The 14,557-nt window shown below is 44.2% G+C and overlaps 1 protein-coding gene across 1 annotated transcript in view; it reads left to right on the top strand.

Moving 5' to 3' along the window:
• Window positions 1-14,557, top strand: part of LOC137504676 (cytosolic phospholipase A2 gamma-like) — a 101,195-nt gene that overhangs the window by 14,984 nt on the left and 71,654 nt on the right. The window contains exons 3-4 of the mRNA XM_068233258.1: window positions 836-858; window positions 11,353-11,437. Coding sequence (XP_068089359.1) covers window positions 836-858; window positions 11,353-11,437 — 108 coding nt within the window. The remainder of the gene's footprint in view (window positions 1-835; window positions 859-11,352; window positions 11,438-14,557) is intronic.

Genomic DNA, 14,557 nt, shown 5'->3' with positions numbered 1-14,557 from the left:
TTGGTTTCCCTGTGAGGGGGGGGGGGGGGGGGGTGCGGTGTAGTGTATTAACAAGCTATCTGTATGCGGATTGGCCGAGGGGTGGCTAATTTGCATGCAGTATGTGGATATAGCCATGTAGCTTCTGAGGCTCCATAGCCCCTGATGAGTTGTAATCAACGTAACGCAGGGCGACTACGTCACACGCAACGTTAGCTGGCGCTGCACTTTTTTTTTACACGGTGTCTCACCTATGCACCGCATTACGGGCGGTGAGCGGCGGTATCTTAGTGTACTGCACACTATTGTTTCCCCGTGCGGACATAGCGTGATCCTACTCCGCAAACCCTGCAAAGACTTGTATGGGCATTACATGTAACTTAATCTTAAGTGACTATCATCCAGTAGCAATATTGGTTTGACCATTTTAAAGGCACAGGCCTGATTATTTAATTCCCCCCCCCCACCCCCGACAGTGAGCTGTTGAGGTTGCCAGTTGGAGGAAGTGGGGTGGCCATATACCCCAGAAGTGATATCGGGCCGGTGCGGCCGCATCCTCTGGTGAGTTGCTCTACGAAGGGGGGAGGGGGGGGCAGACCCCATGGTGTTTCGTGAAGTGGTATTAAGCCAGCATTTATCTGATGAACTGTTACTGAGCGCTGCTAGAACATTGCAATATTGCTTTTGAAGATATACACATCTCACTAGAGCCATCCGCCCGTGGATTGGGCATGAACAGTTACATTTGGACTTTGGTCACTTAATGTTTATGATAGCCACGTAACATATTTTTGCATTGAGCGCTGCTTACTACTTTGTATATGTATAAACACTAAACTTTTCTTTATTCCTACAGACTAAAGAGGGCATTGTAAACAGGTAAGTAACTGTTTAGTTTTTGATTGCATAACACATTGTAGTACCTATATTAAAGGACAACTGGAGTGAGGGGGATATGGAGGCTGCAATATTTTTTTTTCCTTGTAAGCAATACCAGTTGCCTGGCTGTCCTGCTGATCGTCTGCCTCTGATGCTTTTAACCATAGACCTTCAACAAGCATGCAGCAGTTGGGGTGTTGCTGGCATTGTCAGATTTGACAAGCTTGGCTGTATGCTTGTTTCAGATGTTCACACTACTGCAGCTAAATAGATCAGCAGGGCTGCCAGGCAACAGACTCCATATCACTTAAACTTCAGTTGTCCTTTAAAGAGAACCCGAGGTGGGATTGAATTTTTAGTGGGGCACAGAGGCGGGTTGTGCACACTAACACCAGCCTCTGTTGCCCCATGGTGTGCCTCCAGGACCCCCCTGCGCGCCGCTATCCCCTCTGCAGTGCTAGTGACACAGTGTGTCGCCAGCACAATGTTTACCTATGCCTGTTTGTTAGCGCCGCTCCCCCGCCTCCTCCGTGTTGGCGCTACCCGCCCGCGTCCCTTCCCTCTAATCAGCGGGAGGGAAGGGACACGGGCAGGTAGCGCCGATACAGAGGAGGCGGGGGAGCGGCGCTAACACAAGCAGAGGTAAACATTATGCTGGCACCACACTGTGTCGCTAGCACTGCGGGGCTTATAGCGGCGTGCAGGGGGGTCCTGGAGGCACACCATGGGGCAACAGAGGCTGGTGTTAGTGTGCACAACCAGCCTCTGTGCCCCACTAACATAAGTAATCCCACCTCGGGTTCTCTTTAAGGGTGCGTGATATTAGAAATGTGATTTCTCTGTTATAACCAAGCCCCATGGCTTGCCATTCCGTGCCCTTGTAGTAGCCTCAACATAAGGATAAGGATCCAAGGGCTGGTTTTTAACTGCCATAAATTTAGCATAACCACTCCCTACACTGCTGTATAATGCTGCCCCCTCCAAGAATCAACCAAATCCAAAAGAAAAAAAAACCTAAATACAAGTTAAACCCACAAATATTGACCACGTAGGTGGTTGTCCGCACAAGGAGCGGAGAAGGTATGAATGGTCCAGAAGCGCTGGTAAAAAGACTGCTATAGAGTGCAATCATAAAAGCTGCATTTGCCAGCTATAAACAATCATGGCACCTGATAGAATGGCATGAGTGCCCATTATTAAAGTCAGCTGCTGCCAGTGTTCTCCCCAGGAACTTTGAGCTGGGTGCTCCACCCAGCTAGTTTTGGTGAGCACCCAGCTGCCATCAGCTCACCTCTTCCTATGCTGTAAGCAGAGTTATGTAGAGAAGCCCTGGCCCTGCATTGTCGTTGCAACCCACCCGGCTAGGGGGAGTTCTGTGAGTAGAAGCTTGGTTAAGAAGTGACAATTGGTGCAACTACTGTGAAATGGAAGAAATATATAACCTGACCATCCTCCACCCCTGGTCTGGAGCTCCATGCATGATCTTGCCTCATGGGGTGTTGGTGGTTGTGAGAATGGTGAGTGATCAGCACACTACTACATGGGAGGAGCTTAAAGAACTGTAGAGAGGTGTATATAGAGGCTGCCATATTTACTTTTAAGCAATACCTGTTACCTGGCTATCCTGTTGAACCTCTGCCTCGAATACTTTTAGCCATAGCCCCTGAACAAGCATGCAGCAGATCAGGTGATTAGCTTGTTTCTGGTGGGATTTTGCAGGCAGATGGCTCTGCAGGGCTGCCAGGTAACTGGTATTGCTTAAAGGGAAATCCATATGGCAGCCTCCATATACCTCACTACAGTTCTCCTCCTTTAATGATCTAAAGGATGGTTGGGACTCTAGTCCCAAATCATTGGCAAAACACCAGGCCAAAATGGATTAAATTTTGCAGCACCCAGAAAGTGCCCTTTCATTTAAAGAGAAACCGTAACCAAGAATTGAACTTCATCCCAGTCAGCAGCTGATACTGGGGGGGGGGGGGGTTTAACATGAGAAATCTATTCCTTTTCACAAACTGATCATCAGGGGGCTCGGTATGGCTAATATTATGGTGAAACTGAGGACCATGGTCCTGGCAATTTCCGGTGTGTGAACCTTGTTGTATTGTGGGAAATGGCTGTTAACAGCTGTTTCAACTGCCAAAAAAAAGCAAGCAGCAGCTACATACACTGACATCACCTGCCAGCAGTAAAAATGTCACTGTGTGATGTCAAAATGTAAATCAGGGAGAGGAACGCTTTTACTATGGGCAAACAGACTAAATCATGTATACATAATTGTAAAAATGTAGCACTACTTTATTACATTTTTACCGGAGGTCCTCTTTAACCATTTCAGCCCACAGGGAATTTTCACATTATGCATCAGAGCAATTTTCACCTCCCATTCATTCGCTAATAACTTTATCACTACTTAACACATTTTATTGAGCTATATCTTGTTTTTCTCTAGCCGTCATACGGGACACTGGAGATGTGGCTCCGCCCATCCAATCAGTGGAAACCACCTGAAAGAGTAAAAAGAGTATTAATAGCCCCCACCCTCCCCTGGCTCCTCAGTTTAATTTGGTTTCCGTCCCGGAAACACCGAAGAGGAGTAGCTCCCTTAGTTTTTATTATTTTTTAGCTTCACTAGGGTGAGGCCAAGAGAGACCGGGTGTTGGGTGATCGTTGTGAGCGCTAAGTGGCGTCTCTTTATGCACCCGGTTTTCTGCCGAACGCGGTGTTCGGATGTCGATCCCTCTGCCCTCCGTATGCATTTGTGCGGGCAAGGATCGTGGGACTCTCCCCCAGCTGCTTGGCATGGCAGCACTGCGCATGCAGGAAATCCCTGGGCCACAAGCGATGGTTGGGAAGCTGGCGCTGGTGGGGGAGTCTAATATAGGAGAACTAGGCAGCATAAGAAATGGAACTGCTCCTGTTGTTCTCCCCCATGCTGGAAAGATGGGATCACAGGCAAGAGGCTTCCCAGTCTGTTCCAGCAGCAGAGGTGACTGCATTGACCATACTGGAGAGATGGGATCACAGGCAAGAGGCTTCCCAGTCTTTTCCAGCAGCAGAGGTAAGTGCATTAACCAGGCTGGAAAGATGGGATCACAGGCAAGAGGCTTCCCAGTCTGTTCCAGCAGCAGAGGTGAGTGCATTGACCATGCTGGAGAGATGGGATAACAGGCATGAGGCTTCCTTGTCTGTTCCAGCAGATGAGGTGTGTGCACTGATAGCGCTTTTTTGCAGGGATATACACTCATATTATGCAGTTTAGAGTGTGATTTCACCTGTGTTTTATCCTTTCCCGCTATCTATATCATAGCAAGCTGAAAGTAAAAGCGGGGGAGGTATAGGATAATGTTTGGAGAAGCCAAAAACGAAAATTTGCTATTGCAACATTAAGCTTCCCCAGTATTATAACGAGATGAGTAAGGAAAGCCCTGAGCAGTTTTAAGGAATCATTTGTTTCCTATGCTAGATGCAGAAACTAACATTTTACAGGGATGTGCACTCATATGTTTAGTATTAGAGAGTGATTTTCCCTGTATATATTTTTTTCTTTTCACCTATCCTCTGTGTCCATGTGATCTAACTGTGAATGTTAAGCAGCAGGTGGGGCAGCAATTGGCTTCCCCAATATTAGAACATGATGATTTGTCAAACCTGCACTGAAGCGATGGTGATTGACAATTAAGGAGTAATGGAAACTTTCAAGAAATGAATCTCTGGTTAGTTTTCAGGGAGTCCCTTGTTTCGAATTTGACTTCGAATCTGTTGCGATTACGACTTTCAGTCGGTTTCGATTATAACTGTCAGTACGTTATGACTTTCAGTATGTTGCGATTATGACTTTTAGTATGTTGTGATTATGATTTTTAGTATGTTGCGATTATGACTTTGTCTCTTTCGATTATGTCTTTGTCTCTTTCGATTATGACTTCGAGTCTTTCGATTATGACTTCGAGTCTTTCGATTATGACTTCGAGTCTTTCGATTATGACTTCGAGTCTTTCGATTATGACTTCGAGTCTTTCGATTATGACTTCGAGTCTTTCGATTATGACTTCGAGTCTTTCGATTATGACTTTCAGTCTTTCGATTATGACTTCGAGTCTTTCGATTATGACTTCGAGTCTTTCGATTATGACTTCGAGTCTTTCGATTATGACTTCGAGTCTTTCGATTATGACTTCGAGTCTTTCGATTATGACTTTCAGTCTTTCGATTTTGACTTTCAGTCTGTTTCGATTTTGACTTTCAGTCTGTTTCGATTTTGACTTTCAGTCTGTTTCGATTTTGACTTTCAGTCTGTTTCGATTTTGACTTCTAGTCTGTTTCGATTATGACTTCGAGTCTTTCGATTATGACTTCGAGTCTTTCGATTATGACTTCGAGTCTTTCGATTATGACTTCGAGTCTTTCGATTATGACTTCGAGTCTTTCGATTATGACTTCGAGTCTTTCGATTTTGACTTTCAGTCTTTCGATTTTGACTTTCAGTCTTTCGATTTTGACTTTCAGTCTTTCGATTATGACTTCGAGTCTTTCGATTATGACTTCGAGTCTTTCGATTATGACTTCGAGTCTTTCGATTATGACTTCGAGTCTTTCGATTATGACTTTCAGTCTTTCGATTATGACTTTCAGTCTTTCGATTATGACTTTCAGTCTTTCGATTATGACTTTCAGTCTTTCGATTATGACTTTCAGTCTTTCGATTTTTGACTTTCAGTCTTTCGATTTTTGACTTTCAGTCTGTTTCGATTTTGACTTTCAGTCTGTTTCGATTTTGACTTTGTCTGTTTCGATTTTGACTTCTAGTCTGTTTCGATTATGACTTTCAGTCTTTCGATTTTGACTTTCAGTCTTTCGATTTTGACTTTCAGTCTTTCGATTTTGACTTTCAGTCTTTCGATTTTGACTTTCAGTCTTTCGATTTTGACTTTCAGTCTTTCGATTTTGACTTTCAGTCTTTCGATTATGACTTCGAGTCTTTCGATTATGACTTCGAGTCTTTCGATTATGACTTCGAGTCTTTCGATTATGACTTCGAGTCTTTCGATTATGACTTCGAGTCTTTCGATTATGACTTCGAGTCTTTCGATTATGACTTCGAGTCTTTCGATTATGACTTCGAGTCTTTCGATTATGACTTCGAGTCTTTCGATTATGACTTCGAGTCTTTCGATTATGACTTCGAGTCTTTCGATTATGACTTCGAGTCTGTTTCGATTTTGACTTACAGTCTTTCGATTATGACTTTCAGTCTTTCGTTTTTGACTTACATTCTTTCGATTATGACTTCGAGTCTTTCGATTATGACTTCGAGTCTTTCGATTATGACTTCGAGTCTTTCGATTCTGACTTCGAGTCTTTCGATTCTGACTTCGAGTCTTTCGATTCTGACTTCGAGTCTTTCGATTCTGACTTCGAGTCTTTCGATTCTGACTTCGAGTCTTTCGATTCTGACTTCGAGTCTTTCGATTCTGACTTCGAGTCTTTCGATTCTGACTTCGAGTCTTTCGATTCTGACTTCGAGTCTAGTTTCGATTATGACTTCGAGTCTAGTTTCGATTATGACTTCGAGTCTTTCGATTATGACTTCGAGTCTTTCGATTATGACTTCGAGTCTTTCGATTATGACTTCGAGTCTTTCGATTATGACTTCGAGTCTTTCGATTATGACTTCGAGTCTAGTTTCGATTTTGACTTCGAGTCTTTCGATTATGACTTCGAGTCTTTCGATTATGACTTCGAGTCTTTCGATTATGACTTCGAGTCTTTCGATTATGACTTCGAGTCTTTCGATTATGACTTCGAGTCTTTCGATTATGACTTCGAGTCTTTCGATTATGACTTCGAGTCTTTCGATTATGACTTCGAGTCTTTCGATTATGACTTCGAGTCTTTCGATTATGACTTCGAGTCTTTCGATTATGACTTCGAGTCTTTCGATTATGACTTCGAGTCTTTCGATTATGACTTCGAGTCTTTCGATTATGACTTCGAGTCTTTCGATTATGACTTCGAGTCTAGTTTCGATTTTGACTTCGAGTCTTTCGATTATGACTTCGAGTCTTTCGATTATGACTTCGAGTCTTTCGATTATGACTTCGAGTCTGTTTCGATTTTGACTTTCAGTCTTTCGATTATGACTTTCAGTCTGTTTCGATTTTAACTTCTAGTCTGTTTCGATTATGACTTTCAGTCTTTCGATTATGACTTTCAGTCTTTCGATTATGACTTTCAGTCTTTCGATTATGACTTTCAGTCTTTCGATTTTGACTTTCAGTCTTTCGATTATGACTTTCAGTCTGTTTCGATTTTAACTTCTAGTCTGTTTCGATTATGACTTTCAGTCTTTCGATTATGACTTTCAGTCTTTCGATTATGACTTTCAGTCTTTCGATTATGACTTTCAGTCTTTCGATTATGACTTTCAGTCTTTCGATTTTGACTTTCAGTCTTTCGATTATGACTTTCAGTCTGTTTCGATTTTAACTTCTAGTCTGTTTCGATTATGACTTTCAGTCTTTCGATTATGACTTTCAGTCTGTTTCGATTTTAACTTCTAGTCTGTTTCGATTATGACTTTCAGTCTTTCGATTATGACTTTCAGTCTTTCGATTATGACTTTCAGTCTTTCGATTATGACTTTCAGTCTTTCGATTATGACTTTCAGTCTTTCGATTGTGACTTCGAGTCTGTTTCGATTTTGACTTTCAGTCTTTCGATTATGACTTTCAGTCTGTTTCGATTTCGACTTCTAGTCTGTTTCGATTTTGACTTTCAGTCTTTCGATTTTGACTTTCAGTCTTTCGATTATGACTTCGAGTCTTTCGATTGTGACTTCGAGTCTGTTTCGATTTTGACTTTCAGTCTTTCGATTATGACTTTCAATCTGTTTCGATTTTGACTTCTAGTCTGTTTCGATTTTGACTTTCAGTCTTTCGATTTTGACTTTCAGTCTTTCGATTTTGACTTTCAGTCTTTCGATTTTGACTTTCAGTCTTTCGATTTTGACTTTCAGTCTTTCGATTATGACTTTCAGTCTTTCGATTATGACTTTCAGTCTTTCGATTATGACTTTCAGTCTTTCGATTATGACTTTCAGTCTTTCGATTATGACTTTCAGTCTTTCGATTATGACTTTCAGTCTTTCGATTATGACTTTCAGTCTTTCGATTATGACTTTCAGTCTTTCGATTATGACTTTCAGTCTTTCGATTATGACTTTCAGTCTTTCGATTATGACTTTCAGTCTTTCGATTATGACTTTCAGTCTTTCGATTATGACTTTCTATCGGTTTTGACTTCGTCTGGTTTGATTTTAACTTTGAGCCTCTTTCGAATTGGTCTGCAAACCTGTTTCGAATTGGTCTGATATACAGGCCGGCACTTTATCTATGCTGGCTGTGGAGATTGAAAATCTTGTAGAGAGGGAGAGCAGAGTTGACAATCCTGCTCTGAGGGCCAGTGCGGTTGTGTGGCAGAACTGTTCTGCATGGGAATTTACTGCCCATAAGGTTCTGTGGACCTATGCATAGTACGGTGTTGTTTTGGCAGAGTAGTGCTCCAGGGTTGTGGCCCTCCCTAGTTATGTCTTTTCAGACTACTTGTTTATCATCTCCAGTGTCCCGTATGACGGCTAGAGAATATTACAGTTAGACTTACCGGTAACTGTATTTCTAGACGTCATACGGGACACCAACCCACCTCTATTCCTGTCGCACTCTCTTACGGCTATTGGATTGGGGGTTTATGGGTTACACTTCTTTTGAGGTGTCTTATTTCCTCTCCTCTTCTCTGTGTTTTAGTTGGAAGTTACTTGCATTACACTGAGGAGCCAGGGGAGGGTGGGGGCTATTAATACTCTTTTTACTCTTTCAGGTGGTTTCCACTGATTGGATGGGCGGAGCCACATCTCCAGTGTCCCGTATGACGTCTAGAAATACAGTTACCGGTAAGTCTAACTGTAATATTTCCACCACCAATTAGGCTTTCTTTGGGTGGTACATTTTTCTAAGAATTTTTATAAATGCATTTTAACAGGATTAACAAGAAAAAAAGGGAAAATTCATAATTTCTCAGTTTTCGGCCATTATAGCTTTAAAATACACGCTACCGTAATTAAAACCTAATGTATTTTATTTGCCCGTTTGTCTTGGTTATGACCATTTAAATTTTGTCCCTATCACAATGTATGGCACCAATATTTTATTTGGAAATAAAGGTGCATTTTTTCCGTTTTGCGTCCATCACTATTTACAAGCTTTTAATTTAAAAAAGTTTGTAGTATACCCCCTTCACATGCATATTTAAAAAGTTAAAAAAAAAGTCAGAGCCTTAAGTAACTTTCTCCCCCCCCCCCCCCCCCCTTTTATTTGGGTAATATTTTGGTGTGGGAAATAAAGTTAATTTTTAATGTTATGTGTAACTTGTAATGTAAAAAATATGTAGATGTAGTTTTACTATTTGGCCACCTTTAAAACAAAAACATTTATTTTATTTTTTCCCTTGTGCTTCTCGCTAAGCGGAAGCACAAAGGGATGCGGAAAGACTAAAGGCCTCTAGTAAGAGCACTTCGGTTTTTCTGCTGGGGACACTGATTGGGAACATGTTCACTGATCCCAGGGCTACCAGGGGGCGTGCCCGCAAGAGCAGCAGCAGAGCAGTCGCCCGGACGTGAGCTTCACGTCTGGACGGCAGAAATGGTTAAGAAGGCACACGCAAAAGCCTGTCTTACAGGGAACCTGAAGTGAGAGGAATGTGGAGGCTGAAAAATTATATTCATAACTGTGTGGTTTTGTGTGTTGGGGTTTTTTGTTTTTTTTTTTCGTACAAATTGCTTGGCAGTCCTGATCTTTGGCATCTAATACTTTTAAAAAACAAGAAAAAACACAAGCGCTCACAGATGAATTACAATTCAGGGCTATTACAATAATCAGACAAAACCAAACAGTCACAGTGGGGCGCTTCCTTGCTATTGGTGTAAATAGTAAAAAGTCAAATGTAAAAAGGCAATAGCGCTCTGTGGTAAAGTCTTTGTTGCTAGTAGTAAAATGACAAACTGTATAGGTGAAGCATGGAACACACACTACCCCCCCCCCCCCATGTGGAATAACTCACCGGATGATGTGGCCTATAGGGCCCGACAACACCTCAAGGGTATAGGCCACCCCTCAGCCACACTGGCAATAACTGCTGGGCGCTTATAAGCCTTTCCAGGCAATAGGTCACCAACTGTATGTTGTCACTCCACGCAATAATGTCCTCCAGAAGAAAAGAGAAAAACACGCCTCGCATAGCGTAAAAGTATCAGGGTCAGCACCCTTGTTTGTTAAAAAAGATTTAGGCAATAAAAAAATGGTAGCGGATGCGGCATGGGTGTGTTGGGCATATAAGTTAAAAGCCTAAGAGCATCTATAGGGGAAGCGCTCTGACTCACGCTAGCTCCAACCACGCTCCAGGAGTTATGGAGCGTGGTTGCCACCTGTATAACCCTGGTTATGAAAAGAGAAGGGTGAAAAATCATGCACTGAAATGCTCATAGGCTTGAAGGATTTTTTTTTTTTTTTTTTTTTTTTTTTTTTTAAATCTTTGTATGTCAGTGGTGCAAGTAAATATTTAAAAAAAAAAAAAAGAGAAAAAATTTGGTTTGGGTCTGCTGTAAGGTCATGGAGTGGCCTAGCCAGTCTTAAATTTTCAGTCCTACAGAAAATGTGGAGGGAGCAAGCGTCTCCATGTCAAGCAGTAGCCAAGAAACCCAAAGGCTTTAGGGCCCGTTTCCACTATCGCGAATCCGCATGCGGGCAACGCATGCGGATCCGCACAGTCAGTAGAAGTGGATGGGACTGTTTCCACTTGTGCGTTTCCCCGCACGTTTTTCTGTGCAGAAAAAATCTGCAGGGTAGGGGCCTCAGAATTAGCCTGCGTGTGGAATGCAGGCGAATCGCACACAATGTATTTAATAGGGAAATCGCATGCGTTTTCCCCATGCGTTTTTTGCCGCGATTTCGCATGCGATTTCGCATAGGTACCCATGTTAATTCACACAGGCAGTGACATGGTTAAAATCGCATACAGCCTTACCTATGCGAAATCGCATGCGAAATCGCGGCAAAAAACGCATGCGGAATCGCACCCGCATGCGATTTGCCTGCGGTGATTCGCTGGCGATTTCGTAACGCTACAGTGGAAACGGGCCCTTAGAGTTTGTGTACAGAGTCTGCAAAAATACAAGTACAAAGTTGTTGTTTTTTTGTTGTTTTTTTTTGTTACTACCATACATTTTCAACTGTTCATTTCTTTGTAAGTGGCCAAACTTAGCAGGGTATCAAATATTTAATGATTACCGTAAATATATTACTGCTAGGTTTGTGTCCAGAAACTACTCTTCAGTTCAATACAAATGTTTCAGAACTCTATTTCACAATTAAAACAAAAAAAACAAGCCTAAGTGGATATAATTTAGTCATGTGTTCTCTCCCTTTTTGCAATTAACAGCTCAGAAGGGGAAGAATCCTTTGTCAAGGCAAGAAAGAATAATGTGACACAGGCTCTTATGAAACAAGGCTACAACATGAAAGCGGTAAAACGGTTTTTGGATTTCTTTTTCTTTACATCTTCATGCAAACCAGAATTTTTTTTGTCTTAGTTTAACAACTTCACAACTGAGGGGTTTTACCCCTGGAGCACCAGAGCAATTTTCACCTTTTCAGCGCTTCTTCCATTCATTCGTCTAGAACTTTATCTTTACTTATCGCAATGAAATGAACTATATCGTTTTGTTTTTTTTTCCGCCACCAATTAGGCATTCTTTAGGTGGGACATTATGCCAATTTTATTCTAAATGTGTTTTAATGGGAAAACGTGGGGAAAATATTTTTCAGTTTTCAGCCATTATAGTTTTTGAAGAGACTCTGAAGCGAGAATAAATCTCGCTTCAGAGCTCATAAATAGCAGGGGCACGTGTGCCCCTGCTAAAACGCCGCTATCCCGCGGCTAAACGGGGGTCCCTTCACCCCCAACCCACCCCCCGCAAAAGTGTGTCGTAGAAAGGTCGCAGAATTTCCCTTCCTGGAGGCAGGGCTAACGGCTGCAGCCCTGCCTCCAGTCGCGTCTGTCAGCGGCGCATCGCCGCCTCTCCCCGCCCCTCTCAGTGAAGGAAGACTGAGAGGGGCGGGGGAGAGGCGGAGATACGCGCTGACAGACGCGCGTGGGGCAGGGCTGCGGCGGTTAGCCCTGCCCCAACCAGGAAGCGCTCCCCGGGTGTATCGAGGGGGATTTGGGGGTGAAGGGACCCCCGTTAAGCCGCGCTATAGCGGCGTTTTAGCAGGGGCACACGTGCCCCTGCTATTTATGAGGTCTGAAGCGAGATTTATTCTCGCTTCAGACTCTCTTTAAATGCATGCTACTGTAATTAAAATCCATGAACTTTATTTGCCCATTTGCCCTGGTTATTACACCGTTTAAATTATGTCCCTATCACAATGTTTGGCGCCAATATTTTTGGGGAAATGTGCACTTTCTTTTTTTTTTCTTCCCTCTCCCGTTCATTGATCTTCGGACAAGTGGCGAGTGCGGTCCGCGGCAGTAGTGGCGGGGGGTGCGTGTATCTGCGCTCCTGGTGGGGAAAGGATAATAAAAGGAGCGTAGATACACGCACCCGTGGTGGTAAAGTGGTTAAGTAATAATGGAAGACTGGTTACATCAGAATCAGAATCTTTTATTTCGCCAAGCACGACTGGGCCGTGCCCGGAATTGGGTTTGGCAAGTACAGGGCTAGTGTGAGAACGAGCAGGACATACGATACATACATGTAAGCAGACAGACAATATAAAGGATACGGTTACAGCATTGGACACATTCGAACACTTATATATGAAGTGTGCAGCTGTGCAGTCAGGCTAGGTGCTACCAGACACCACTTGTCGTGGTTGGATGAGGAGGGTTCTAAAGCCCCATCTACACCATGGGACATTGCAGCGATCCGGCTGCTCAATTAGTCGCCGGATCGCCTCTTCCGCGTGCCCGCTGCGTCCCCGCGCCGCATTCGATTCCCTGCTCGTCCCGGCCGGCGCCACTTATCTCCCGCACGATTCCCTGCCATTGTCCACTCGCGGGGATCGAGCAGGGAATCGGCGGTGCGGAGATCCGTCCTGTCGGATCTTATCAATCGAGCCGCATTAGCGGCTCGATAAGGAGCATCGCGGCCGCATCTACTTGTGTAGATGCGGCTTTAGAGTTCAGAGTTCAGTTTATGGCTGAGGGGAAGAAACTGTTCCTCTGCCTTGTGCTCCTGGTGTAGATGGATCGGAATCTCCGGCCTAAGGGGAGCCTACTAAAGAAGCGGAAACCTGGGTGGGATGGGTCATTAGCGTTTTTTTTGTTTGTTTGTTTGTTTTCGGGCAGAATCTAGTGTTCTCGATCGGAATAGTATCGGACATGTTGAAAATAAACGGTTGAGATGACTATCTTATTGTGTGGCTCGACTGTATGTACTATAGAGGCGTTTAGGGGGCTGTAGCAGATTGCAGTGTCATCAATAGTGGGCGTAATTATTTGAAAACATAGTGAGAACAGAAAACGTACGTGTGTGTAGCAGGCGGACAATAAAAATTACTGTCAATTTTTGGTTGAGATTCGATTCGTACTATCGATCGCATGGAAATCTGGTGAAAAAAAACTTTGTGTACCCAGCATTAGCAATGTGCTGCAGAGCTGCAGGGGTGAGCCTGGGGTGCCTGGCACCTGGGTGCAAGGTTTTCTCTGGCGCCTATGGGAGTGGTTAAATTAACTGCACCTAACCACACCCATGTCCTGCCTAATCACACCCACACCTTCCACCTCTTTACGCATGCATGCGATACCCCCATTCCTACCCCTCTTCCATGGGCTTGCTGCTGGCTGGCTTTGGCTGCCTGCGAGTCTGCTTGTCTCTGGACTGACTCAGGCTGAGAGGCTCTGCGAGTTCGACGCAGTCACACACTGCGTATTTATGGCTGCCTGCAGCCACCCTATGCTCGCTGTCGTTGGCTCCTCCCCTGCCAAGCCCAAGCGTGAGGTGGGCTGCCTGTATCTTTCCTGTTGCGCCGCACAGCCTGCCAGTGTTGCCAACCTTTCACGTTTTTTTTTTTACTGACAAATACCTAAAAATTTACTGACAAGATTATTTTTACTGACAATTTGCCCACTAAATGCACATAAGAGACAGCGGTTCACCAGTAAATGCACGTAATGACAGACAGCCTTTCATCAGTAAATGCACATAATGTCAAACAGCTAGTGTCCCCAGTGTATGTAGGCAGGGGTATATGTCCCCAGTATATGTAGGCAGAGATATAGGGACCCTGTTTAGGTAGTGAGTGACAGTAGCTGCCGCTCCCCCCACCCCCCCCCCTTCACTTTGCAGCAGTGTCAGACCGCGATCAGCGGGCAACCTGACCAGTAAGAGGGCGCCGGACGCACCCGCTCTGTATGCGGAAGTGATGTCACTTCCGCATATCAGTGCAGCGTGCTAGGTCCTAGCGCCCGCACTATTGGTCGCCGCCTGATCGAGGTCTGACGTGGCTAGAGGGAGGAAGCGGCGGCCACAGGGGGGAAAGCGGCGGCCGGCGCCTCTGACAGGCGCCTGGGTGCCTTGCACCCGCCCAGGCTCGGTCCTGTGCAGAGGCAAGCCAGGAGAGACCGTACTGCATCAACAGCTATC

This window comes from Hyperolius riggenbachi, chromosome 4, assembly GCF_040937935.1.
Source record: "Hyperolius riggenbachi isolate aHypRig1 chromosome 4, aHypRig1.pri, whole genome shotgun sequence".
Taxonomy (NCBI): domain Eukaryota; kingdom Metazoa; phylum Chordata; class Amphibia; order Anura; family Hyperoliidae; genus Hyperolius; species Hyperolius riggenbachi.
This window is presented reverse-complemented; position numbering and strand designations above follow the sequence as displayed.